The sequence below is a fragment of the Malus sylvestris genome, chromosome 16 (genome assembly GCF_916048215.2).
Source record: "Malus sylvestris chromosome 16, drMalSylv7.2, whole genome shotgun sequence".
Lineage (NCBI taxonomy): Eukaryota > Viridiplantae > Streptophyta > Magnoliopsida > Rosales > Rosaceae > Malus > Malus sylvestris.
The window spans coordinates 18,026,726-18,050,834 of NC_062275.1; the positions used below are offsets into that span (position 1 = coordinate 18,026,726).

The window sequence follows — 24,109 nt, forward strand, 5'->3', positions numbered from 1 at the left end:
ACTTGAATCGGTCACGATTGATCCTACTCTCCTGTTCGGTTTAATCAGATCGATGCATAGTGAGTACGTGATGCAGCAGTGGGTTGTGAGTGGATGCAAGGATCGGTTCGGTGAGCTCCGATCAACAACGACGGTGTCACTCGCTGGTCGGACGGCACGGTACACAACTGGATGCGCGGTGGTCTTCTATGGACTCTGATCAGCAATGACAGCGTCGCTCGCTGGTTTCACAGTGCGCGACACAATAGGCTGCATGGCGATTTCTGTTCTCCGGACAAATTGCAATAATAATAATTTTATTATTTTTCTTAACCTGGCTCTAGTGCCAAGAAGAGAATGCTTTCAATTGTATTATATTCTTCTCAAAAAGAGGTACTTATAGGTTTACAACCCTAACATAAATGGAAAGAGAACTAATTACAAGTGATTACATGAGAATACACGGAATTACAATCAATTAGGGATCCTACCTAAAATACAAAAGTCAACATAATTTACTGTTATTAGCAAACATTTTAACTACTTTCCAAAGGTATTTTGATTACTTTTAAAACATGATTGGTAAGTGATTATGTGCACAATTTTGAATTATAATTGACAAAACAATGACTTTTCAAATTTTGAAGGTAAACCATGGCAATTTGGTGAAGCTAGAGGGCTTCTGCATAGACCAGGAGGATGATTCTTGCTATCTAATTTACGAGTATGTCGAAAATGGTTCTCTTTATTCATGGTTACATCATAACCAGAGTGAAAAATTGAGTTGGAAGACAAGGCTGCAAGTTGCTATACACTAGGCCGAAGGTTGTGCACAAAGACATCAAAAGCAGCAATATTCTATTAGATTCGAACATGAGAGCGAAAATAGCAAATTTTGGGCTCGCAAAAACCGGTTGCAATGCCATAACAATGCACATTGTTGGAACTCAAGGTTACATTGCACCCGAGTATCTAGCTGACGGGGGGGTGTCGACGAAAATGGATGTTTTCTCTTTTGGGGTGGTTTTATTAGAGCTTGTTTCGGGGAAGGAGGCGATTGATGAAGATGGAAATGTTTTGTGGGCAAGTGCTGGTAGTATTTTGGAAGGAAATGAGGAAGATAAGGCAAGGAAACTCAGGGAGTGGGTGGACAGTGAACTTGTCCTGGAGTCGTTCTCAATGGAGAGCATAGTGAATGTTGTGACTGTTGTCATTGCTTGTGTGCATAAAGATCCTTCAAAAAGGCCAACCATGGTGGATATTGTCTATGCCTTGTGTAAGAGTGATGATTTGTTTTTTGACATCTCCGATGATGGATCATCGACTCCCCCAGTCAAAGCAAGATGAACAGCGATGAACTAAGTTTTGTTTTTTCTTTTGGCTTTTATTTCATTTAGGAAAGACAAAGGTTATAGTCGAATTCTTATTGTGAACGTGAGGGTAAGTGATAGTTTTACTCTTTAGAGCTATTGCCTAAGTAATTATTATGTACCTGTAAATAATATTATGTATCTGGCTTTTATTTCATCTTTTGTGCACAGTTTGTGATTTCAGAAATAAAGTGATATCTGGGTTTTCAAAATCGTAGCGAGTCTTGAAATCGTAGGGTGATTTGAACGCAGTTGGTTAATGGGTTCTTGCTTGTTCAATCCTACTCGTCAATGAAAAATTCAGCAAGGTGATATATTTGGAGTTTGGGTATGATTTCATTCTGAATTCTTGGTTCAATTTCACTTTCTTGAGGATTTGTCCGTGTGAATTCTTGGTTCATTCTGAATTATGCAAAATATGGAATTGTTCTTTCTGGTTAATTTTTTGAAGTAGTGTACTCTAAATTTTTTTCCATTTTGCTTGGGAAGTGAAAGTTGTGGCACGAAACCATTAATTTTTTGAAATCTGTGTGCTTTCTCCGTCGCTTCTTCTGATTTTCTGGATTCATGATTAGGTTAGTGATGCAAGTAGATATCCGTGGTAATTTCGCACACCAGGTGTTCGACGATTTGCTTCAACCATGTCTTGTTGTTTGTACTTCATTTGCTTATTCATTATTGAGTGATTCTTGAGACTTAGTGATTATGGAGAAGAGAAAATTGACTGGAGATATGGGTGTCTTTTACTTTGAAGAAGTGAAAATGGATGTGGATATCATGGAAATCATAAAATCAGATGTTGAATTCGAATCAATGAGTCAGGCACTTGAAAGTCATCAAAGTATTCATACAGAATGAATAACCATTCTTTGTATCCGATTAGTTGCACAGTTGGTTTTTGGTGCTCAAGCTATACCACTACAGATTTCCAAGCCTCTTTGGTGCAATCTCTACCTTTCACCATCATCTTCATGTATTTCTTCGTAGTTAGTGAGGCTGCCATGTGATCTTCACACTGTTGGGTAATGGGTTATTGCATATCACCTGTTCGATCTTATGCGTCAATGAAATTTAATGTTAGAACAATGTAACTGCAGATTTTAGATGCCTAGTGTTCAAGGTTTTACTATCCCTTCTCAGTCATTCTTTCATTAATGAAGATTGTTTCTGATTCAATTATTTATGTTTCTAGTAGTTCATTTTCTAATTGGTTGGATATGAACTAGTTTGTAACGGGTCATCAAAGTGGGGCTGTTGAGGTATGGCAAATGGTTTATGCCACCAACCTCAAGAGTTTGCAACAGAAGTCAACGAGTAATGAGATGGGTGGTTTAAATATCAATGATAAAGCACCAGAGTACAAGTTTGGTGAAATGGGTATGTGTTATGTTTCATGTAAATTGTTATGCATCGAGAAAGATTACAGTCACGACACATTGTAATTCTTGTGATAAGGAGTTGTGGCATATACTATTGTGTTTTTGGGTTATCCATCTCTTGGCCAAGTGTTCATTTTCTTGATTAATTTTGGACAAGAGTTCAATTTGGGATTAAGGCATGATGCTAGTAGTTAAGAAGCATTGCTTGAGATGAAAATATGGCTGTGACATGGAATGAATTGCAATTCTTTTATGAGGTCTGATGACATAGAATGGAATGCATAGCCCTGCAATGTTGGTTATTTTCAAGTCCCTAGCAAATAACTTGGCCCTAATTCCGATTAAAGTGGTTGTTGCAAAGTGGCGAAGGCATCGATTATCATACATTGACAGATACTATAGCACTATTTGAGTTCCTTGCCTTAGCCTATAACGTCGACTCTAACCAGTTCAGTTGTTAGCATGTATCTATTGTAAGTTCGGTTATACGATGAAGTTTGAAGAAGTTGTTAATGGTAAATCCCACGAAGGGTAATCCTACATAGATGTTGATTTTCTGTTGTTGAAATTGTGAAGGCTAATGACATTGTTAAGAGTAGTTGTTTTTTGGTAAAATCCCCAAAGGGTGATCCCGTGGTACTATAGTTAAGGCTGATGCCACACTATAGTTTGTTAATTTTTTGTTTTAAAGGCTGAAGCCAATGTTAAATGATGTTGTTGACGTTAAATCCCACAAAAGGTAATCCTGCAAGAAATTGTTATAACAGGCATGAAGGTGTGTTACAACTTTATAAGAGGCTGTTCTTGGATTGAAGCTTATGCGAGATGAGGAATATTGGATTTTTTGGATGGGAGGATTGTATCTGCAAAAGGTGCAAATTTCTATTTGGTTTGCAATAGCTACAGAGGAGTAGACATTAGTTTGAGCGGCTAAAATTCTTGAGTATGGATTTAGGTTCTAGATACCTGTCAGTTTAGTGAATTTCTGGGTGGTACCTCTTCAAGCTCATGTAGCTTTCATGTTTGTGGGTTCAATGTTCTAGAACTTTTGTTTTTAACTATGAGAAAGTAGCATTTGTGCATTTTATCAACAAGTGTTATCAATGAGCAAACTTTGGCCACCAACTTGGTTTGGGGTTTGACATCTGGGAGACCGCAGTTGAGAATAAAATAAGGAGCAAAAGCAAGCTCAAATTACTGTAATCTTAGGGCAACAAAACCTTTTTTCAATCAGAAAGCATCACAAAAGCTGTGATTTCTCTCTTTCTCATATGTTCCTTCCTCACTCACAGTACCTATGAAAGCATTCAATGGAACAAGAACACTCTATGGTGAGTCCATTTGTCCATGTTTTAGTGCTTGCTATTTGAGATTTTGCTGCAATCTCAAACTGGGATACCCCCAGTTGAGATTGAGGGAGAGTATTAAGGGTACAAGTCATCAATACATTTAGAAATACAATTAGGAATACAGTTAGCAAGTTTGTTAGTATTTGGTTAGAGTTGTTAGGCTTTCTAGTATAAAACAGAGTGTGTAATCTTCATTCTTTCAAGTTAATACAAGTCTCATATTTCTCTCTCTAAACTCTCTCTCCAAACTCTATGTGTTCATCTTTCTTCTCTTCAATTCTCAAATATTTCAATGTAGTTAACAATAACGAGCGGTTATCCTACTAACTCGAGTAGTTGATTACTATGACTATCCCACACCAATTTAATGGTCTATTTTGTTACAAACAAACGTTATGACCTTTGACTCTTATGTTAGTTTAATACTTCCTGAAATACAATTTGCGTCACTTTATCCTGTGAAATAAAGTCTAAAGTTTGAAGGGCATTGCTAAATTTTTTTCTTAATATAAAAAGTAAAATAAATAAAGCCTTTAAAACAACTTGCAACAAAAGGCAATTCTAACATTCCAAAGTTGCGTTGTGCTCTCCTTTGTCCTCAGATGGAAAATTATGATGCCAAAACTCAAACTTGAAAGTTTCCGGGGCGATGGGCAAAAAACTGGTTGTAGGAGTCGTCAAACCAAGCAGCACGGTAGGAAAAGACATCATCATCTGTGAGATCTGGGCAGCCAGAGGCTGTTATCCTAGGGCATATTCCGGGTTGAGTGTCTTTGTGGGTTTTGCTACCTACCTTTTGAGAGTGGGTTGCTTTACTAACTCGAGTGGTAGGCCTAGGTGTCATTTGTGAATTGAATATCTTTGTGGGTTTAGCATATTCCAGGCTGAATATCGTTGTGGGCTTCAATTCATCAATCAACAACAACAACAACAACAACAGAGCCTTTTCCCACTAAGTGGGGTCGGCTATATGAATCCTAGAACGCCATTGTGCTCGGTTTTGTGTCATGTCCTCCGTTAGATCCAAGTACTCAAGTCTTTTCCTAGGGTCTATTCCAAAGTTTTCCTAGGTCTTCCTCTACCCCTTCGGCCCTGAACCTCTGTCCCGTAGTCACATTTTCGAACCGGAGCGTTAGTAGGCATTCTTTGCACATGTCCAAACCACCGGAACCGATTTTCTCTCATATTTCCTTCAATTTTGGCTACTCCTACTTTACCTCGAGTATCCTCATTCTCAATCTTATCCTTTCTCGTGTGCCCATACCTCCCACGAAGCATCCTCATCTCCGCTACACCCATTTTGTGTACGTGTTGATGCTTCACCGCCCAACATTTTGTGCCATACAACATCGCGGCCTTAATGCCGTCCTATAAAATTTTCCCTTGAGCTTCAGTGGCCTACGACGGTCACACAAACACGCCGGATGCACTCTTACACTTCATCCATCCAGCTTGTATTCTATGGTTGAGATCTCTATCTAAGTCTCCGTTCTCTTGCAAGATAGATCCTAGGTAGCGAAAACGGTCACTTTTTGTGATCTTCGCTAGATTGCTCCGGTCATTAGTGTGGATAAGTATATAAATGGATAGAGATAGGAAAGCAAACACAAGATGTACGTGGTTCACCCAGATTGGCTACGTCCACGGAATAGATGAGTTCTCATTAATTGTGAAGGGTTTACACAAGTACATAGGTTCAAGCTCTCCTTTAGTGAGTACAAGTGAATGATTTAGTACAAATGACATTAGGAAATATTGTGGGAGAATGATCTCGTAACCACGAAACTTCTAAGTACCGGAGTGTGGTATCGTCTTGACTTGCCTTATCTGTCTCATAGGTAGATGTGGCATCTTCTCTGGAAGTATTCTTCCTCCATCCAGGGGTGGTATCTGTAACTGGTGGAGATGCACAAGGTAATGTATCAATTTCACTTGAAGCTTACTTGTAGTTTCAGGCTTGGTCAAGCGCGATTCAAACCATGTAGTAGGAGTCCCCCAAGTCGCCGAGCTAGGGGATCTGCTGGAAGAGGTGACAGACAAGGTAAGCAATCAGAGCTCCGGCTGATTGTTCACATTCTCCCTATCTTGCAGGCAGCATGAAGGATAAAGAGAAGAAAAATGAGAAGAGATGATATGGGATACTTTTGCTTTTGAAGAAGTAACTTTCCACAGGCTTATTCTTGAACTGGGCTGGAGGGTTTTCTGGTTTCCTCCAGAGTATAAGGCCGACTGAAGAATTTGAGGGTCAAAACAAGTCCATCAAATCTAGAGTACGTTCGACCCTGCTGATATGGGATACTTTTGCTTTTGACAGAGTAGTGGATGTATCGGCACGTGTGCTGTTACGCTTGTCTCCACATGCTTCCTTGTATCCTTCTCACTTGCCCTACCTGTTCCTCAGGCAGATGCGGTATCTTCCCTGGAAGCATAAGATGTTGAAGATGAGTACTCGAGAGCAATGCCAGGTAAGTAATCAGGTAAGGGGTTCCAGGCAGTCAGTTCCTGGCTGGAAGCTTGATTCCAAGTGCTGACTGATTGCTCTCATTCTCCTTGTCTTGCAGGTAAGAACAAGGCCAAAGGAAAAGATAGGGAAAAAGCATGATATGGGATACTCTTGCTTTTAACCCTGATGATATGAGATATTCTTGCTCTAGTATAGCTTGTTTACAAAGGTGTTATCGGGGGGAAAGAAAGCTGAATATTTCGAAAGGCTTCGTTGGGAGTGCCCTCTCAGATAAGAGGAAGGGTTGAGCATGTTTGCAGGTCTGCCTGTCCGTTGGGGATGGAGGTCGACATATATAGGAGTCTCCCTAACATCAAGTAATAATGCTATTCCTTTACCCTGCTTGGTCATAGCACGGTAGTGGGAGCTGCCAGCTTCACATGTTTTAACTCTGTCAGAGCACTTTGAAAAAGTGGTCTGTGGTATCTGGAAAGCTGATGTTGCGTGTGAAGATTACAGACAAGCTTTATCCAAGGAGATCCAGCTCTTAAAGTTGGGAAAGTGGTGCCTCTTCGGTTTTTGAACAAGCAATCCTGTCGGGGATCTGGCTCTCGAGATTCGGAGAACGATGCCTCTTCGATTTTTGAGAAAGCAATCTTGCTGGGGGTCTGGCTCTCGAGATTCGGAGAGCGGTGTCTCTTCGATTTTTGAGAAAGTAATCATGTTGGGAGTCTGGCTCTCGAGATTCGGAGGGCGGTGCCTCTTCGATTTTGGAGCAAGCAATCTTGTTGGGAGTGTTTTCTCGAATGTGAGTAAAGGTTGGGCATTTTGCTAGTCTACCTTGCCACGAAGCACAGAGGTTGACACACAGAGACTTTCCAATTATCCAGCAGTGGTACTGTTCCTTTACCCTCTCTTCGATTTTTTTTAGAAAGTAATCATGTTGGGAGTCTGGCTCTCGAGATTCGAAGGGCGGTGCCTCTTCGATTTTGGAGCAAGCAATCTTGTTGGGAGTGTTTTCTCGAATGTGAGTAAAGGTTGGGCATGTTTGCTAGTCTACCTTGCCACGAAGCACAGAGGTTGACACACCGGGACTTTCCAATTATCCAGCAGTGGTACTGTTCCTTTACCCTTGTGGGTAATAATATGGTAGCTAGACCTTCAAAATTTATGTGTCTAAACTTTGTTAGTGTTGTTTCTTTGCTATTCTTTTACCCTTCTTGGTCAGAGCGATGTAGTGGGAGCTGCAAGCTTCACGTGTCTCAACTTTGTCAGAGAATTTGGCAAAGTTATCTGTGGTACCCATGAGCTACTGTTGCGTGTGGGAAGTGGGTGATTGAACAGTACGATTCATGTGCTTTCTACTTCGCCAGAAATCTTCGACAGAATGCCCATAATTTCCGCAAAGCTAAGTGTGCGTGTGACAGGTGCTGACAAGGCTGGAAAAGTAGGTGCCTCTTCGATTTCTGAGATTGGCCCTCGTGGTCTCTGAGCAGCCCAGCTTTTGAGAAAGCAAGCCTCTTCGATTTCTAAGATAGGCCTTCGTGGTCTTTGAGCAGCCCAGCTTTTGAGAAAGCAAACGCCTCTTCGATTTCTGAGATCGACCCTCGTGGTCTCTGAGCAGCCCAGCTTTTGAGAAAGCAAACGCCTCTTCGATTTCTGAGCAGGCGCCTCTTCGATTTCTGAAGTTTCGTCGAGTGCAGATTTTTATAGGGGCTGACATTAAGTTCCAAAGCACACTTGAATATCCACCAGTAGAAGCTCCATTCTTGCATTTCTAAGATCTTGATTTGTCCGACCTCTTCTCTCTTCAACACCTTTGAAAATGTCTGGTCCCTCCGACCGTCGTTTTGACTTGAACCTTGTTGAAGAGGCAGCCTCGCCTTCTCCAGACAACATATGGCGCCCATCCTTCGTCTCCCCTACTGGTCCTCTTACCGTTGGGGATTCCGTGATGAAGAATGATATGACCGCTGCGGTAGTGGCCAGGAACCTTCTCACTCCCAAAGATAACATACTACTTTCCAAACGGTCTGATGAGTTGGCTATTAAGGATTCTCTGGCTCTCAGTGTTCAGTGTGCAGGTTCTGTGTCTAATATGGCCCAACGTCTATTTGCTCGAACCCGCCAAGTTGAATCATTGGCGGCTGAAGTGATGAGTCTCAAACAGGAGATTAGAGGGCTCAAGCATGAGAATAAACAGTTGCACCGGCTCGCACATGACTATGCTACAAACATGAAGAGGAAGCTTGACCAGATGAAGGAATCTGATGGTCAGGTTTTACTTGATCATCAGAGATTTGTGGGTTTGTTCCAAAGGCATTTATTGCCTTCGTCTTCTGGGGCTGTACCGCTTAATGAAGCTCCAAATGATCAACCTCTGATGCCTCCTCCTTCTAGGGTTCTGTCCAGTACTGAGGCTCCGAATGATCCCCCTCCGGTGCCTTCTCTTCCTGGGGCTCTACCGACTGCTGAGACTTCTCCTAGGCAACCTTTGTGAAGGCTCCCTCTTGTTTGTTTATTTTGACTCAAGTATATGTACATATTTGTAACTTATCGGGGATATCAATAAATAAGCTTTCCTTCATTTCAACGTATTGTGTTAAATACACCAAAGCCTTCTTCGCTAAGTTCTTTGAATTTTCTTTTGTTGAAGCTTGTATGTTGAAGCTTTGTGAGTGGAGCATGTAGGTTGAGGTAGTGTTCCCTTAATTTCCCGAGTGAGGAAAACTTCTCGGTTGGAGACTTGGAAAATCCAAGTCACTGAGTGGGATCGGCTATATGAATCTTAGAACGCCATTGTGTTCTGTCTTGTGTCATGTCCTCCGTTAGATCCAAGTACTCTAAGTCTTTTCTTAGGGTCTCTTCCAAAGTTTTCCTAGGTCTTCCTCTACCCCTTCGGCCTGAACCTCTGTCCCATAGTCGCATCTTCTAATCGGAGCGTCAGTAGGCCTTCTTTGCACATGTCCAAACCACCGTAACCGATTTTCTCTCATATTTCCTTCAATTTCGGCTACTCCTACTTTACCCCGGATATCCTCATTCCTAATCTTATCCTTTCTCGTGTGCCCACACATCCAACGAAGCATCCTCATCTCCGCTACACCCATTTTGTGTACGTGATGATGCTTCACCGCCCAACATTCTGTGCCATACAGCATCGCCGGCCTTATTGTCGTCCTATAAAATTTTCCCTTGAGCTTTAGTGGCATACGGCGGTCACACAACACGCCTGATGCACTCTTCCACTTCATCCATCCAGCTTGTATTCTATGGTTGAGATCTCCATCTAATTCTCCGTTCTTTTGCAAGATAGATCCTAGGTAACGAAAACGGTCACTCTTTGTTATTTCTTCATCTCTGATCCTCACCCCTAACTCGTTTTGGCCTCCATTTGCACTGAACTTGCACTCCATATATTCTGTCTTTGATCGGCTTATGCGAAGACCTTTAGATTCCAACACTTCTTTCCAAAGGTTAAGCTTTGCATTTACCCCTTCCTGAGTTTCATCTATCAACACTATATCGTCTGCGAAAAGCATACACCAAGGAATATCATCTTGAATATGTCCTGTTAACTCATCCATTACCAACACAAAAAGGTAAGGACTTAAGGATGAACCTTGATGTAATCCTACAGTTATGGGAAAGCTTTCGGTTTGTCCTTCATGAGTTCTTACGGCAGTCTTTGCTCCTTCATACATATCCTGTATAGCTTGGATATATGCTACTCGTACTCCTTTCTTCTCTAAAATCCTCCAAAGAATGTCTCTTGGGACCCTATCATACGCTTTTTCCAAATCTATAAAGACCATGTGTAAATCCTTTTTCCCATCTCTATATCTTTCCATCAATCTTCGTAAAAGATAGATTGCCTCCATGGTTGAGCGCCCTGGCATGAACCCGAATTGGTTGTCCGAAACCCGTGTCTCTTGCCTCAATCTATGCTCAATGACTCTCTCCCAGAGCTTCATTGTATGACTCATTAGCTTAATACCCCTATAGTTCATGCAATTTTGTACATCGCCCTTATTCTTGTAGATAGGCACCAAAGTGCTCGTTCGCCACTCATTTGGCATCTTCTTCGTTTTCAGAATCCTATTGAAAAGGTCAGTGAGCCATGTTATACCTGTCTCTCCCAAAACTTTCCACACTTCGATTGGTATATCGTCTGGGCCTACTGCTTTTCTATGCTTCATCTTCTTCAAAGCTACAACCACTTCTTCCTTCCGAATTCTACGATAAAAATAGTAGTTTCTACACTCTTCTGAGTTACTCAACTCCCCTAAAGAAGCACTCATTTCATGTCCTTCATTGAAAAGATTATAAAAATAACATTTCCATCTGTCTTTAACCGCGTTCTCTGTAGCAAGAACCTTTCCATCCTCATCCTTGATGCACCTCACTTGGTTTAGGTCCCTTGTCTTCTTTTCCCTTGCTCTAGCTAGTTTATAGATATCCAACTCTCCTTCTTTGGTATCTAGTCGCTTATACATATCGTCATAAGCCGCTAACTTAGCTTCTCTCACAGCTTTCTTCGCCTCTTGCTTCGCTTTTCTATACCTTTCACCATTTTCTTCGGTCCTATCCTTGTATAAGGCTTTACAACATTCCTTCTTAGCCTTCACCTTTGTTTGTACCTCCTCATTCCACCACCAAGATTCCTTTTGGTGTGGGGCAAAGCCCTTGGACTCTCCTAATACCTCTTTTGCTACTTTTCGGATACAACTAGCCATGGAATCCCACATTTGGTTAGCTTCCCCCTCTCTATCCCACACACACTGGGTGATTACTTTCTCTTTGAAAATGGCTTGTTTTTCTTCTTTTAGATTCCACCATCTAGTCCTTGGGCACTTCCAAGTCTTGTTCTTTTTTCTCACTCTTTTGATATGTACATCCATCACCAACAAGCGATGTTGATTAGCCACGCTCTCTCCTGGTATAACTTTGCAATCCTTACAAGTTATACGATCCCCTTTCCTCATTAGAAGAAAATCTATTTGTGTTTTTGACGACCCACTCTTGTAGGTGATCACATGTTCTTCTCTCTTCTTAAAGAAGGTGTTGGCTAAGAAGAGATCATATGCCATTGCAAAATCCAAGATATCCTCGTTTCTCTCCCCAAAACCATGGCCACCATGAAAACCTCCATAGTTGCCTGTCTCCCTGCCCACGTGTCCATTTAAATCTCCTCCTATAAATAACTTCTCCGTCTGAGCAATTCCTTGCACCAAGTCTCCAAGGTCTTACCAAAATTTCTCATTCGAACTCGTATCCAACCCTACTTGAGGTGCGTACGCACTAATCACATTGATAAGTTCTTGTCCTATTACAATCTTGATTGCCATGATTCTATCTCCTACCCTCTTGACATCTACAACATCTTGTGTCAAGGTCTTGTCCACGATGATGCCAACACCGTTTCTCGTTCTATTTGTGCCCGAATACCATAGTTTAAACCCTGAGTTTTCTAAACCTTTGCCTTACGACCAACCCACTTAGTTTCTTGTTGGCACATAATATTTATCCTTCTCCTCACCATAACTTCTACTACTTCCATAGATTTTCCCGTCAATGTTCCTATATTCCACGTTCCTAAACGCATTTTGCTCTCTTGAACTCTACCCTTCTGTCCTAGCTTCTTCGCCCTTCCCCGTCTAATAGGATCAAAGTACTTCTTTTGTGTGTCCCGTGTAAAGTTGATAGGAGCATATGCTCCCAAACAACTTTGAGTGGAGTCGTTCGAAAAGAAGTTTCTATAGCCCCCTTGCTCATTTAACACTGCATCCGGGTGCCGATGGAGATACAGCGACCCTTGCTCACTTATCACTGTGCTCGGGCCACACAGCGCGCCACTTACGGGTGACGCCCTAGCTTTAGCGCGATTTCGTTCTGGATTCATTTTCATAAAGATTCGACGTGATCATGGAGTGCCGGCTGTCGACTACCTGACGCCCTCCCCCTCCTCCTTTATCCGGGCTTGGGACCGGCAATGTAAGATAAACTTACACGGCGGAGTTGGGTCTTCAATTCATCAATCATTTTAATTATTTCTTAGTTAGAAACTCACGCTACTAAGCTTGACAAAAGTATTTTTCAGTGTAAAACCTTAAGCACTTGTGTGAAGCAAGTACGTGAAGCAAATGTTTGCGGATGTGGAATTGCACTTATTGTACATGTTGATCTGTTCAACTCATTTTTATTGTATTTGTAGTTTTTGATGATAGATTTCACGCCAGGACAATTGGATTCAGCTTCCACCACTTGCCCCACTTTCATTGCTTCTTGTGTTGTCTTTGTTCTCCATCCTCACTTTCCCTTAACCAAGTAATCACTAATCTCTAGTCTCACGCGTTCACACACAACAATGGTTAGTAAAATTCTCTTACAAGTTACAACCATTCTCTTAAATAATAGTACAGAAATTTCAAAGGGTCTAATGGAAAGCGAGAGCAAAGAGTTGGAGCTTCCAATCCCTATAGACACATATCTTAGGGCCAGTGACTATGATTTTGTGTACCATTTGATCCTTGTGTAAAAACTATGTTACTAGCTCATGACTCATGCAGTACCAGAACTATATGGAAAAAGAAGCCAGTTTATCACTGTGAGATACCTTTTATAATTTTTTGTCATCAATAAAACTTTATTCGTACCGTCGAGGTTTTCCAAAAAAAAAAAAGAAAAATCCTTTCCATCAAATTTCCGTGTCTCATTGGTAATACTTGTTCATATAAAGTCGATTTATATTAGAAAATGAAATTATACTTGCATCCTTTTCAACCACATAACATTGACTTGAATGACTTTTAATATTATTAATTGATTTTGAGGTTATTCACGTGTTGAGATCCACACTTTCAATGTCAAGTATCCCCAGGTAAAAACACAACGTTATTCATGTGAGATGCTGATATATTGTTTGATTGTAGATGAAATCGGGATAAGAAATTAAAAACCGCTATTGGCGATAATCTTCGGGATAGTGTTAGAGATATCAAATTTTTTAAATCAAATAATGTCTCACTAATAAGAAATAAACACGTTAATCAGCATTTAATTAATAATGTAATTATTTACAACTACATTGTTTGATTTAAAAAATTTGATATTCCAGCGATATTGTAAGAAATATCATCAAATAATTGATAATTGGTGTTCTTGTTTGGAACATCTCCATCCACAAGCTTTAATGGTACTGAAATTAATCATCAATCGACGACAAAAGGTTTGACAACGACTGTTCACTGTAGTTGCAAGCAAGCATCGGAAAGCAAATGACATTTTTGGGAGGGACGAAAAGGTTTTTCAATGTGATCGGCACACGAAATGATAATCATTATACAAATGATAAAATATATGTGTTAAAAAATTAATAACAAAAATAAAATTTTTCACTACTTACATAAAAACACATATTATCGTCGCAACAAAAAATTTCTCTACGCCACGTGGTCCACGTTGGATTCCCCGAAAGATCCCAAATTTCTGTTTCTTTTTTCCAACTTCCATTTGTGTTGTTTGAAGTTTCCGTTGAGTCTCTAATGTTTCCTTCCTTCTTCTGAAACCTCAAAACTCCCGGAAAACACTTGTGACTGTCACAGACATGGTTCTTCCGAGTAGTCAGCTGCACAGCTTGCAGCTCTGCGTTTTGCCTTCTCGGGTTCCCGTCTCCAACCGTTTTTCTTCCCCAAAAAGGTATTTAGAATTTCATTCCCTCATCATTTCAATTACCAAGTGAGTGTTTTTTTTAATGCCATTTTTTGGTTGTTTTATGGCATTGGCATTCATATGGGTTTTAAAGGGTTTATTTTGTTAATTGGTTAATGGACTAATTGTGGCAAACGTCCTTGAACTATAGTTCGAGTTGCATTTTCGTGTATGAATCCGAACGTTAGTTTCTTTAGCGTCCGAATTTGGTCCAGGTTTGCACTCTTGGTCCTGAAAACCAATTCATTTGAACCCCATCACTTGGTAGTGGTACTTGTTTGTTGTTAACCTTCAAGTTTCATGCTTTGTTTCTTGGTAGATTTTATATGTTCCTCTGATTCCTAAGTATTTGTGAACTGGGTAGTACTTGAAATTCTCAACTGTTGATTGTAATGCGAATTGAGAGATTTCGGGTGTTCAACTGTTGGGTAGTGCCGAATTCTTTTGATACAAGTGTGAACTTGTTGGAGTTTGAAGTTTGGTAGATAAAGGGGCTGGCTCAGTTGCCTAGAAGTTTAGTTTCTGTGTTAGTACCTGGATGGGTAGGGCTTGAAGTAGAGGGATAACGTTTGCACCCCTCACCTGAGGAACCCAACCCAGCCTTAAGGGAGAACTTTCACATCCGGCAGCAGGAATTGAACCTACAATGTTACCGGCTCTAATGGCGGAGAGAGAGTGATCAAAAGATGAGTACTTTCCGTGAGGACTTATCTGGATTCATTACGCCTTTTCTTTGCAGATTGACATACTTGGTTTCTGATATTCTAAATACTTTAGCTCAAACTCCTGCATATCTTCGAGGAAATTGTCTGCTTAAACCACCTTATTATTTTAACTAGTACTAATGCCTTTCTCGTGCTGTTGCCTATTTAAAAGTATGTGTTCCTCCTGTAGAGTAGGAGTTTGATGACAATAATGGCTTACTGATGAAAACAGTCAGTTAATGTCCGACGCCATATACATAAATTCTCCGGGTTGAGCTCTGTTTCATAAGCCCTTATCATCTGTTCGGTATTTACAGAACCAAGATGCACGGTTATCACATTTAAGTTTTGTAAGCAGCATATGGTGTTATGTATGAAAAGCTTTCCGATTTCTATCTGAAGCAGATTGTGATAAATTCCATATTCTGTAACTGACGGAAATTGTAATTTGGAATACAGTTGTTGATGTCTGTATTTGTGCAACCTAGTTATGATACATACATTGGGGCAAATATTGATGCACGGTTATCCTGAGTTTTAGTGTACACGAGCCTTATGATGCTAACTTTGATATGATACTTAACAGGAAATTAATGCCATGTCACTTTTGGTGGATCAAATCTCCGTCTTTACATGCATGTAGTTTCAACAGAGGTGAGAATGTTATTTGTATGCTTTATCATGTGTGAATGCATTGATATTCTGCTTTATATTTTGATCACTCACTAGGGATATCTTACATCTGTTTATTCTTTTTACAGGAAAATGTGAGGCCAGTTCTCAAAGGGCAGAAAATAAGTTAGATTCCACAGTGTATATAAATGTTGCAGACGATTCGAATGACAAACTCTTTAGTGCAGACCCAATTAATATTTCTCAGGTGAGAGCATTAGATAGAATTTTTTTTTATTTATCTGTTCAATTTCTAACGAGAGCATTAGATGGATGAATCTGCATAAGATATAATTGTTTTTTAATGTGAAAAAATAAGAACAAATTGGTTTTGCTGAATTAGAATTGATTAAAACGGATAACAGCTTAAACCCCTTTTGAGGTTCCTCTACTTAGTGGATTCACCCGTTTACTCTCTGTTATCAACTATTTGTATCCATGATAACTTGAATAAACTCATTATATTCTGAATCTTTTAATTCCGGGGAAACCTGCTGGCTTCAGATCTTGCATTTTATTCATATCATGGCTCTACTAGTATTTAGTAAATTTCTTGACGGAATTTGCTGTATTTGCAGGTTCACCTGACTAAAGTCACGATGGGATTGGTGTCCTTATATTTCCCAATTAGACTGGTGCAGTCAAGTATTTTTAATACTTTCATCAAGATTGTCCAAGCGAAACTTCCCTATATCATTCAAACTTTCGGGGCTGCCACCTTGCCCTTTGCCTGTGTTTCTAATTCTTTGAATAAACCTGTGCCTCTTCGGTTGGATGTGTCTTTTCCTTCACTTCAAGATATTAGATGGAGCTTTGCACGGTTACTGTATCTATTTAACATCCAACTTGAGAAAAATGTTGCCACGTAAGTGAAGATTTTGGATAGAGCTTTGCAAAGTTACTGTTCTCGTTTGGCTAAATTCTTTTGTAAATGTTTTTAGGTTCTTTCTGGTGCTCCTGGTAGCATGCTTCTCATTTGTTGTCATTGGTGGTTTCCTATTCTACAACTTTAGGTAACCTATAATCCTTTCTAAGAGCAGGTCGAATTACTTTCTCTGGCATATTCTGCTTCATGTTGCTTTATGGTAGTTCATTATATAGCAATCTTTTTCTTGGTGTCTAGACTATTAGATTGATATACATTGATGGCCCATTTCATAACAGCTGAAGTTTTCTAATATGGTATCACCGTATCAGAGCTTTGGTAGCAGGAGGTCCTGGATGTGGAACCTTCAATCCGTTCACCACTTTTTTGGTGCAGGGTGGGGTTTCAGCTATATTTTTCTTTCTGTTTGCCTGGCAACATGCAAAGCAAGAACGGGTTTTGTGTGAGGGACGGTGTTAGATTGATATACATTGTTGACCAATTCCCAAACAGCTTAAGCATTTGGGGTCTAATCGTTGTCTATTACAAATGAATTACTGAAAGAATATGGTTTCGTCTCTTCTATCCATCTTCTTCACAAGGATCTCAGCATCTTAGACCAACGATTATTTTATATTCTCACTCCCTGTCAAATGCTGGCCTTTTTTCACCATTAAAGGCCAACATGTGGAATTCAACTTATATTGGTTACACTTGCATGATTTGACCAGGATTTCCTGCTTTGATATCATTAGAAAGTTTGTTGTTATCACACTATTCCAAAAAACTTGAAGCTGTTATGATGTGGGCTGACAATTATTTGATATTGTAACGGTTCAGCAGTCTTATTAATGGTGTTATTTTTAAATGAATTTATTCCTAATGCTTGTTTACAATCTGGATGCATTTCAAATTACACAGGGGTAGTAAGGAGTCTTTGGAGGACTGCTTCTGGGAGGCTTGGGCATGTCTGTGTTCATCATCAACACATCTAAAAGTGTGATGTCGTTTTCTACTTTTATCATTTGGTTCATTCTATAAGCTTTCGCTCATTCTGTATTTTCTTAAATGATTGTAAATAACATGTATTGTACAATGTACACTGCAGCAAAGAACACGCATTGAACGTGTTATTGGTTTTGTTCTTACAATATGGGGCATATTATTTTACTCTCGCTTGTTGACCACAATGACTGAACAGTTCAGGGTAAGTTCTTGAATCATGGAACATTATCGTACATCTAACTTATATGTAAACAGCATCCTTATGGCCATGATTTGCACAGAACAATATGTACAGGCTCAGAGAGGGTGCACAAATACAAGTTCTGGAGACTGATCATATCATTATTTGTGGAGTGAACAGTCATCTTCAGTTCATACTGAAGCAACTAAACAAGTATCATGAATTTGCTGTCCGCTTAGGTACTGCTACAGCTAGGTAATCTAATACTTGTACTCGGACAGAGGTTCTTATATCAGGATTGTGTGGTTAAATTACTGGCTTGTGTTGTTGTCTTGCTTACATGTTCACAGGAGGCAGAAAATTCTTCTTATGTCCGATCTCCCAAGAAAGCAGATGGACAAGCTCGCGGACAATTTAGCCAAAGATCTTATTCATATTGATATCCTTTCAAAGAGGTGCAGCTATAAGAAATCATCTAAGTCATCTCTGTCTGATTTTGGAAGGCCTCGGTGCAATGAATATAAAAATTAACAAAGTAATAAATGATGTAATAGGTAATTGGATTTGATAATAAAATAGAGACTTTGTGTGCTTCTGATTCTTACATTGAGGCTCTACTCTTACAGTTGCAGCCTTAGTTTAACAAAATCATTTGAAAGAGCCGCTGCCAACAAGGCACGTGCAATAATTATACTGCCAACGAAGGGTGACCGGTGAGAACTTGATCAACGTTTACTTCTATGTTAGAGATCATCTTAGAGTATACAAGATTTTTGTTAAAGTTTCTTTGGAATTTCCTAGTATATTACAAATTTCTTCTCTCTCAAACGTGTTTTGACTTCACATCCTCATCTGTTTAGGTATGAAGTTGACACCGATGCTTTTTTGTCTGTTCTGGCTCTTCAACCTATTCCTAACATGGAATCTGTCCCCACAATTGTTGAGGTATATCACTAATCTGTGTCTTCGTACTAAACTTTATTACAAAGTGTGCTAAAACCATGTTAAACTTTCCCTCCCAAATGAATGCAGGTTTCAAGTTCCAATACGTGTGAGCTCTTAAAGTCGATCTCAGGGTTAAAAGTAGAGCCTGTAGAAAATGGTGCATCAAAATTATTTGTTCAATGCTCTCGTCAAAAGGGACTCATAAAGATCTACAGGCACTTGCTTAATTATCAAAGTATGGTACAAGTCTCTTTTGAAGAAATAACTAATTTTCTCGTGATGATGCTTATGAAATTCTATTTTTGAACCCTCAAAGTTAATTTTATGCATTACCAAAAGGACATATGATTAACGACCAACAATCGGAAAGTTACAGATGAAATGTTATTGCTGTAATGATAATTTCTCATTTTATCAGTTGTGCATTTATTTGTGGTAATAAATCTATACCTTGAGGCCCTACTATCTTTACAAATATCATTTTGAAATCTTTAGGCGGTAACTAGAAATTAGACCTGTCAACCCAAGTCATGTGTTGTTCTTTTTACTACGGTAATTATTTCTATGTCATGTTGGTTATTAGGCAACTGGAACCATCTCTCTGATCATTTCTGAGATGGCACACTAATTGATATCATTTCTGCTCAGTGCAGAAAATGTATTTAATCTTTGCAGTTTCCCAAGTCTAGCGGGGATCAAGTATAGGAGGTTACGACATGGGTTTCAAGAGGTAACACCATCTGCCAAATGTAATTCTGCTAGTGAAGAACTTATTGCGGTTGGCTGATTTGGAATTTCTATGACTGGATATCCCTTTCAGGCAGTTGTTTGTGGGCTTTATAGGAACGGGAAGATAGACTTCCACCCCAATGACAGTGAAATCTTGCGGGAAACTGACAAAGTATGAGATGTTTTGGACTTAATTTACATTTTTAATTCGAACTAAAACAAGCACCAGTAACTTTGAGATTTCTTTTGACTTGTGAAAAATGGAATCATAAACACAATGTTTGTTAAAGTTTTGTTTTGTAAATTTCTGTACACACCGATGGTTGATTAGATTGTTTACTTCCCAGTTCCTGTTTTTATTTACCATGAGTAGACAATTAGACAAAAGTATCGTAAAATTTGATAATTGCAAAATAGAAGAAAGAAACTATGATGATCATCGAAACCTGAGCGATTCACTCTGTGACTGCTTCATTTGCTTTGGTATTTGCTTTATGTTGTTTTGCTGGCTGAATGGATTGTGGTTAACCATCATTTTTATTTATGAGCTCCTAACGTTGTGCACTTTCGTCTTGTAGGTATTATTCATTGCACCTGTTAATGGGAGTAAGACACCAGATGTTACTTATTCGAATGTTGTCAAAGAAATAGGCGCTGATCAAAGTTTGGATGATCTAGAAACAAACGGTGGTACTCACCCGCATTCCTTGCAACTGGTGAAAACACGACTTGAGAACATTGTCAGGCGTCCCAAGAAACCAGGCTCTAAGGTGCAACTTTACTAAGACATAATTGCTTGAAGGCCACCAGGGCTTGATAGATTTGGTCTCCAACTCTGAATAAATTTGTTCTTATTAATGCAGGCTTCAGATTATAATCTGGGACCAAAAGAATTTATACTTCTGCTTGGATGGCGCCCTGACATCGTAGAGATGATTGAAGAATATGACAATTATCTTGGACCTGGCAGTGTCGTGGTATGTTCTAATTCGCTTGGAACTCTTTGTGGATCCTATACTCAAATTTCCCTGAACTGTAAAACAATGTTCTAATTAGTAAAGGTTTATTGTTAATTACTTAAGTGCATGTGTGATGGAATTGTGGAGAGGTAGTTATATTAAATGGATGCAAGGTACTCCAAAGTAACAGAAGGAGGTGAAAATTGCTAATATATCAATTTCCCTGATCCGTAAAGCATTAGTAAACCTACATTGTTACTTACGCAAGTACATGTGTGATAAAATCGTGAAGAGGTAGTTATATTAAGTGGCTGCAATGTACTCCAAAGTAATGTGAAGGCGGCAAAATCACCAACAAATCAATTGGGATGTTATTGCAATTTTCTTCACCTTGAGGAAGCATGATAGAGACTAAGCAATACTAGAATTTTTTGTCTTCACAACCAGGAATCGTTGTTTTATATATGCAGGAAATTCTGTCAGATGTACCGTTAGATGACAGAACAAGGACAAGACAAGTTTCTGAACACGGAAAACTCAAACACATCAAGGTTTCTCATCGGGTACTGCCTCACTCTTTCAACCTAGAGAGTGGAACCTTCTGGTGTCATTATGGATTTCTTTTCTTTCTCAATACTAGTTTTCTATGGAAGTCTCCTTTTTTGCCCTTCAAAACTTCCATTTTTTTCAATGTGCTGCAGATTGGAAATCCATTGAACTTTGAAACCTTACAAGATACCATCAAGCATATCCATAATTCATTGAAGAACGAAGATGTTCCCTTGTCGGTGGTTGTAACATCCGATAGAGAATGGCTTCTCGGAGGTGAACACACTTGAATTCCCCCCTCCCTTCTCTTTTCTTGGTTTTATGATGTTTCAATTACCTTTTGGTTGCATTGCGTTAAAGTACCCTCTCTTCAGATCCAACCAGGGCAGACAAGCAATCTGCGTATTCTCTTCTTCTTGCCGAAAATATTTGCAACAAACTTGGTGTAAAGGTAGGTCAAGTTCATTTAAACATCAGTACCTCATTTCCAATTTTGTAAAATTTCGAACTCTCTGTTTAATTAATTAAATAGTTTTCACAATAACTTAGTCATAATTGTCACCTAGAGCAGACAAAGGAAGTAACAAGGTGGTGTACTGCAGGTACAGAATCTTGTTGCAGAGATCGTGGACTCGAATTTGGGCAAACAAGTACGATGCAGCAGACTTTTCTCAATGAATATGATTTTTCTATCAAATATTTTTCCATATTAACATTATTAATTATCATACACCCCAAAATCAACACAGATCATGAGAATTAAGCCGTCCCTGACTTACATTGCCGCAGAGGAAGTAATGAGCCTCGTAACAGCCCAAGGTATTGAAGCATTGTACTAAACTTAGTTCTCACCACATATATAATGGTCAAATTCCAAAATAACAAGTCATTATTTGATTGTGCATATCAGTTGCTGAGAACAGTGAACTAAATGAAGTGTGGAAAGACATTCTTAACGCCGAGGGTGATGAAATATACATAAAGGTAAGCACCTTGAATCCTGAATTTTATTATGCTATGATTTTGATCCCGGTTGGACGTTGTCTTTTTTATATTTTCAGCTACAGGATTTGGGTTGATATCTGTTAAAACCGTATATTTAAACTTTGACTGTTTTTGTTCCGACAGGATATCAGCCTCTATATTAAAGATGGAGAGAACCCTTCGTTCTTTGAGCTTTCTGAAAGAGCACAACTGCGGAAAGAAGTGGCGATAGGTTATGTGAAAAACAACAAGAAGGTAAAAACATCTTGATTTGATTCGGCTCTGAAATTGGTTTAGACATCTCATTCATATCTTATGTCACGGTGCAGGTTATCAATCCAGTTCCCAAGTCCGAACCCCTCTCCCTTGAGTTGACAGATTCGTTGATAGTTATATCTGAACTCGAAGGAGAACAACCTATCGTTCTGTAGACTCTTCATTTGGTCGCCTGTTCCATTGTTTTCGTTGCTGTTGAGTGTTATATGATTTCATGTTGAAACGATCAACCAAATTTTGGTCGTGAAAGTCTGAATCCCATGCTAAGTAGAAGCACTCATGTTTTGACGGTGAAAATGTTCTCCGAGCTTGTACCATAGAACCGGCATTAGCACTCATGTTTTGCAGTATTAGCTTCTTTTCTGATGTGAAACACTGTAACATTGATGCAGGCAACACACAAATTCATGGAAATTTGTCCAATAAAGGAAATCTGGAGGTTGAGTATTCACCCCCTCCAAGAATATTGGATTAACAACAAGAAGCATTGTTTGCCATGTTACCATACCTTGATATTGTCTTTAGAATAATGCTAGGTGCATCAAATTTGTGCCCTGAATTTATACACACCAATCATATTTGTACTTTAATTCAAGTTGGGAATTTGATTAATAATTGTAATGAAAATTTAGGAAATACCCCAAAATGGGATATTTTCTTAATTTTGGAACAGAAATAGGATATTTTTTTTTAATATGCACAAAGCATGCACGTGCCATGCACAATCGCTGGACAAAAATAGGATTTTCCTACATCTTGAAATGACCTAATTGCCCTCGTATATAAATGGGTTATTTCCTCCCATTTTTTTTATTTCTCTCTCTCTACTCTTTCTCTACTTTCTCTCTACTCTCTTTCTATCAAAGAACCCTAATGATGCACTCACCATTTAACAACCCACCTCACCAGCGGCAACCCTTTTTCTCTCACTGATAGCCATCCTTTCACCAATCCCCTCTCTCCTCTGTTTTCAAACTAGTGACCCAAGATTCAGATCGCATCTAAACAATTCCCAACTCACAATCCCAAAAGCTTGGTGTGTAATGGATAATAATTCATCCACCAAAGCTCTCATAAAGGTTGCAGGTGGGATTAGATGAATCAACATGAGCCAAAGCCCAGTACAAGTGATGCAGGTTTCTTTACGATATTTGGAGAATTTTTTTTTTTAAATTTTTTTAAAGGTTTGTTTATGGGTTTTGATTTCAAAGTGCAATATTTATGAGTATTAATTTCTGGGTTCGTATGTTTTATGGCTGTTGGGTTTCTTGGCCTTACCTGTATTTTGTGAGTTCGTGGGTTCTATGGCTGGGGTCAAATATTTCTTAGCTTTGGCTTCAAATTTTTTTCGAGAAAACTATACACTGTATGCACACGAGATGCATAAAAGAGGTCAAATTTGGGTTTGTGCTCAATTATTGTAGTTTAATTTTGACATAACGCAATTAACAACGACACAGAATCACACGCCCTATATAATTCGAACCTATGACATCGGGTCTTGGAGGCATAAGCATGCTTTGTTCATGCCTTTTTCATTTAAGAAAGCAAACATTGTTAATGTTACCAAAAACTTCTCTCTTTTCCATTTACTAACAAAATGTACATGAGAACTAAATTTGTAGGCAAGTAAAGGAAAAAAAAACAAATCAAGTCCCTATTAAAACCATTTAACATATCACAAAAAAAAGTTCATTTCTTGATGCCATCTACACGAATTACAGCTACTGAATTTGTCATGGCACCAGAAATCCCAATAGGGTTAGATTGTGAAAGGACCTTGTGCACTTCCACAATCGCTGCATGCTTTGGCAGCAACATTGTCCTCGTGAAGTTTTATTATTCTACTTCTAACTTCCCTGTCCACTCGAATTGACCAAAAAAACCATCGAGCTCTTTCTCTACACTCCATTACGCTCACCAATTTCTGAGAGAATGTAGAAGGTTGAGGCCTCTCTCTTTTTCACCCCATGTGGCACACCAATATTGCACCATATATGTATGTTGATG

At 39.2% G+C, this 24,109-nt stretch overlaps 2 protein-coding genes and 1 long non-coding RNA gene across 5 annotated transcripts in view; all 3 read left to right on the forward strand.

Annotated features, from left to right (window-relative positions):
- LOC126606786 (uncharacterized) overlaps positions 1-9,113 on the forward strand; it is a 57,478-nt gene extending 48,365 nt beyond the window's left edge. For 2 of the 3 annotated variants that reach the window (XM_050274178.1, XM_050274177.1), the window contains exon 2: positions 8,605-9,113. In XM_050274178.1, coding sequence (XP_050130135.1) covers positions 8,605-9,020 — 416 coding nt within the window. In that variant the 3' untranslated portion in view covers positions 9,021-9,113. The remainder of the gene's footprint in view (positions 1-8,604) is intronic. The other variant, XM_050274179.1, reaches the window with a different exon arrangement.
- On the forward strand, positions 642-4,312 carry LOC126606797 (uncharacterized). The gene is made up of 2 exons (XR_007617374.1): positions 642-1,657; positions 1,925-4,312. It is a non-coding gene; the product is annotated as an uncharacterized LOC126606797 (long non-coding RNA).
- Positions 9,114-14,029: 4,916 nt separating the features above from the next.
- Positions 14,030-22,583, forward strand: LOC126606771 (putative ion channel POLLUX-like 2). Its single transcript, XM_050274160.1, has 24 exons — positions 14,030-14,218; positions 15,521-15,588; positions 15,696-15,814; positions 16,185-16,471; positions 16,548-16,619; positions 17,393-17,468; positions 17,580-17,678; positions 17,758-17,912; positions 18,008-18,112; positions 18,284-18,370; positions 18,518-18,602; positions 18,690-18,837; positions 19,256-19,332; positions 19,423-19,503; positions 19,910-20,101; positions 20,195-20,308; positions 20,761-20,853; positions 20,992-21,115; positions 21,214-21,290; positions 21,442-21,489; positions 21,589-21,658; positions 21,750-21,823; positions 21,968-22,078; positions 22,153-22,583. The coding sequence occupies exons 1-24, from the start codon at positions 14,127-14,129 to the stop codon at positions 22,252-22,254; spliced, it is 2,556 nt and encodes an 851-aa protein (XP_050130117.1). The 5' UTR covers positions 14,030-14,126; the 3' UTR covers positions 22,255-22,583.
- Positions 22,584-24,109: the final 1,526 nt, after the last annotated feature.

What these genes read in the sequence shown, in the direction of transcription:
- LOC126606771 (XM_050274160.1), top strand. Translation starts at nt 14,127, where the DNA reads ATGGTTCTTCCGAGTAGTCAGCTGCACAGCTTGCAGCTCTGCGTTTTG. An exon ending in CTGCCAACGAAGGGTGACCG is followed by an intron (nt 18,371 to 18,517) that starts GTGAGAACTTGA and finishes TCATCTGTTTAG; the next exon opens with GTATGAAGTTGACACCGATG. An exon ending in TAGAGAATGGCTTCTCGGAG is followed by an intron (nt 21,116 to 21,213) that starts GTGAACACACTT and finishes CCCTCTCTTCAG; the next exon opens with ATCCAACCAGGGCAGACAAG.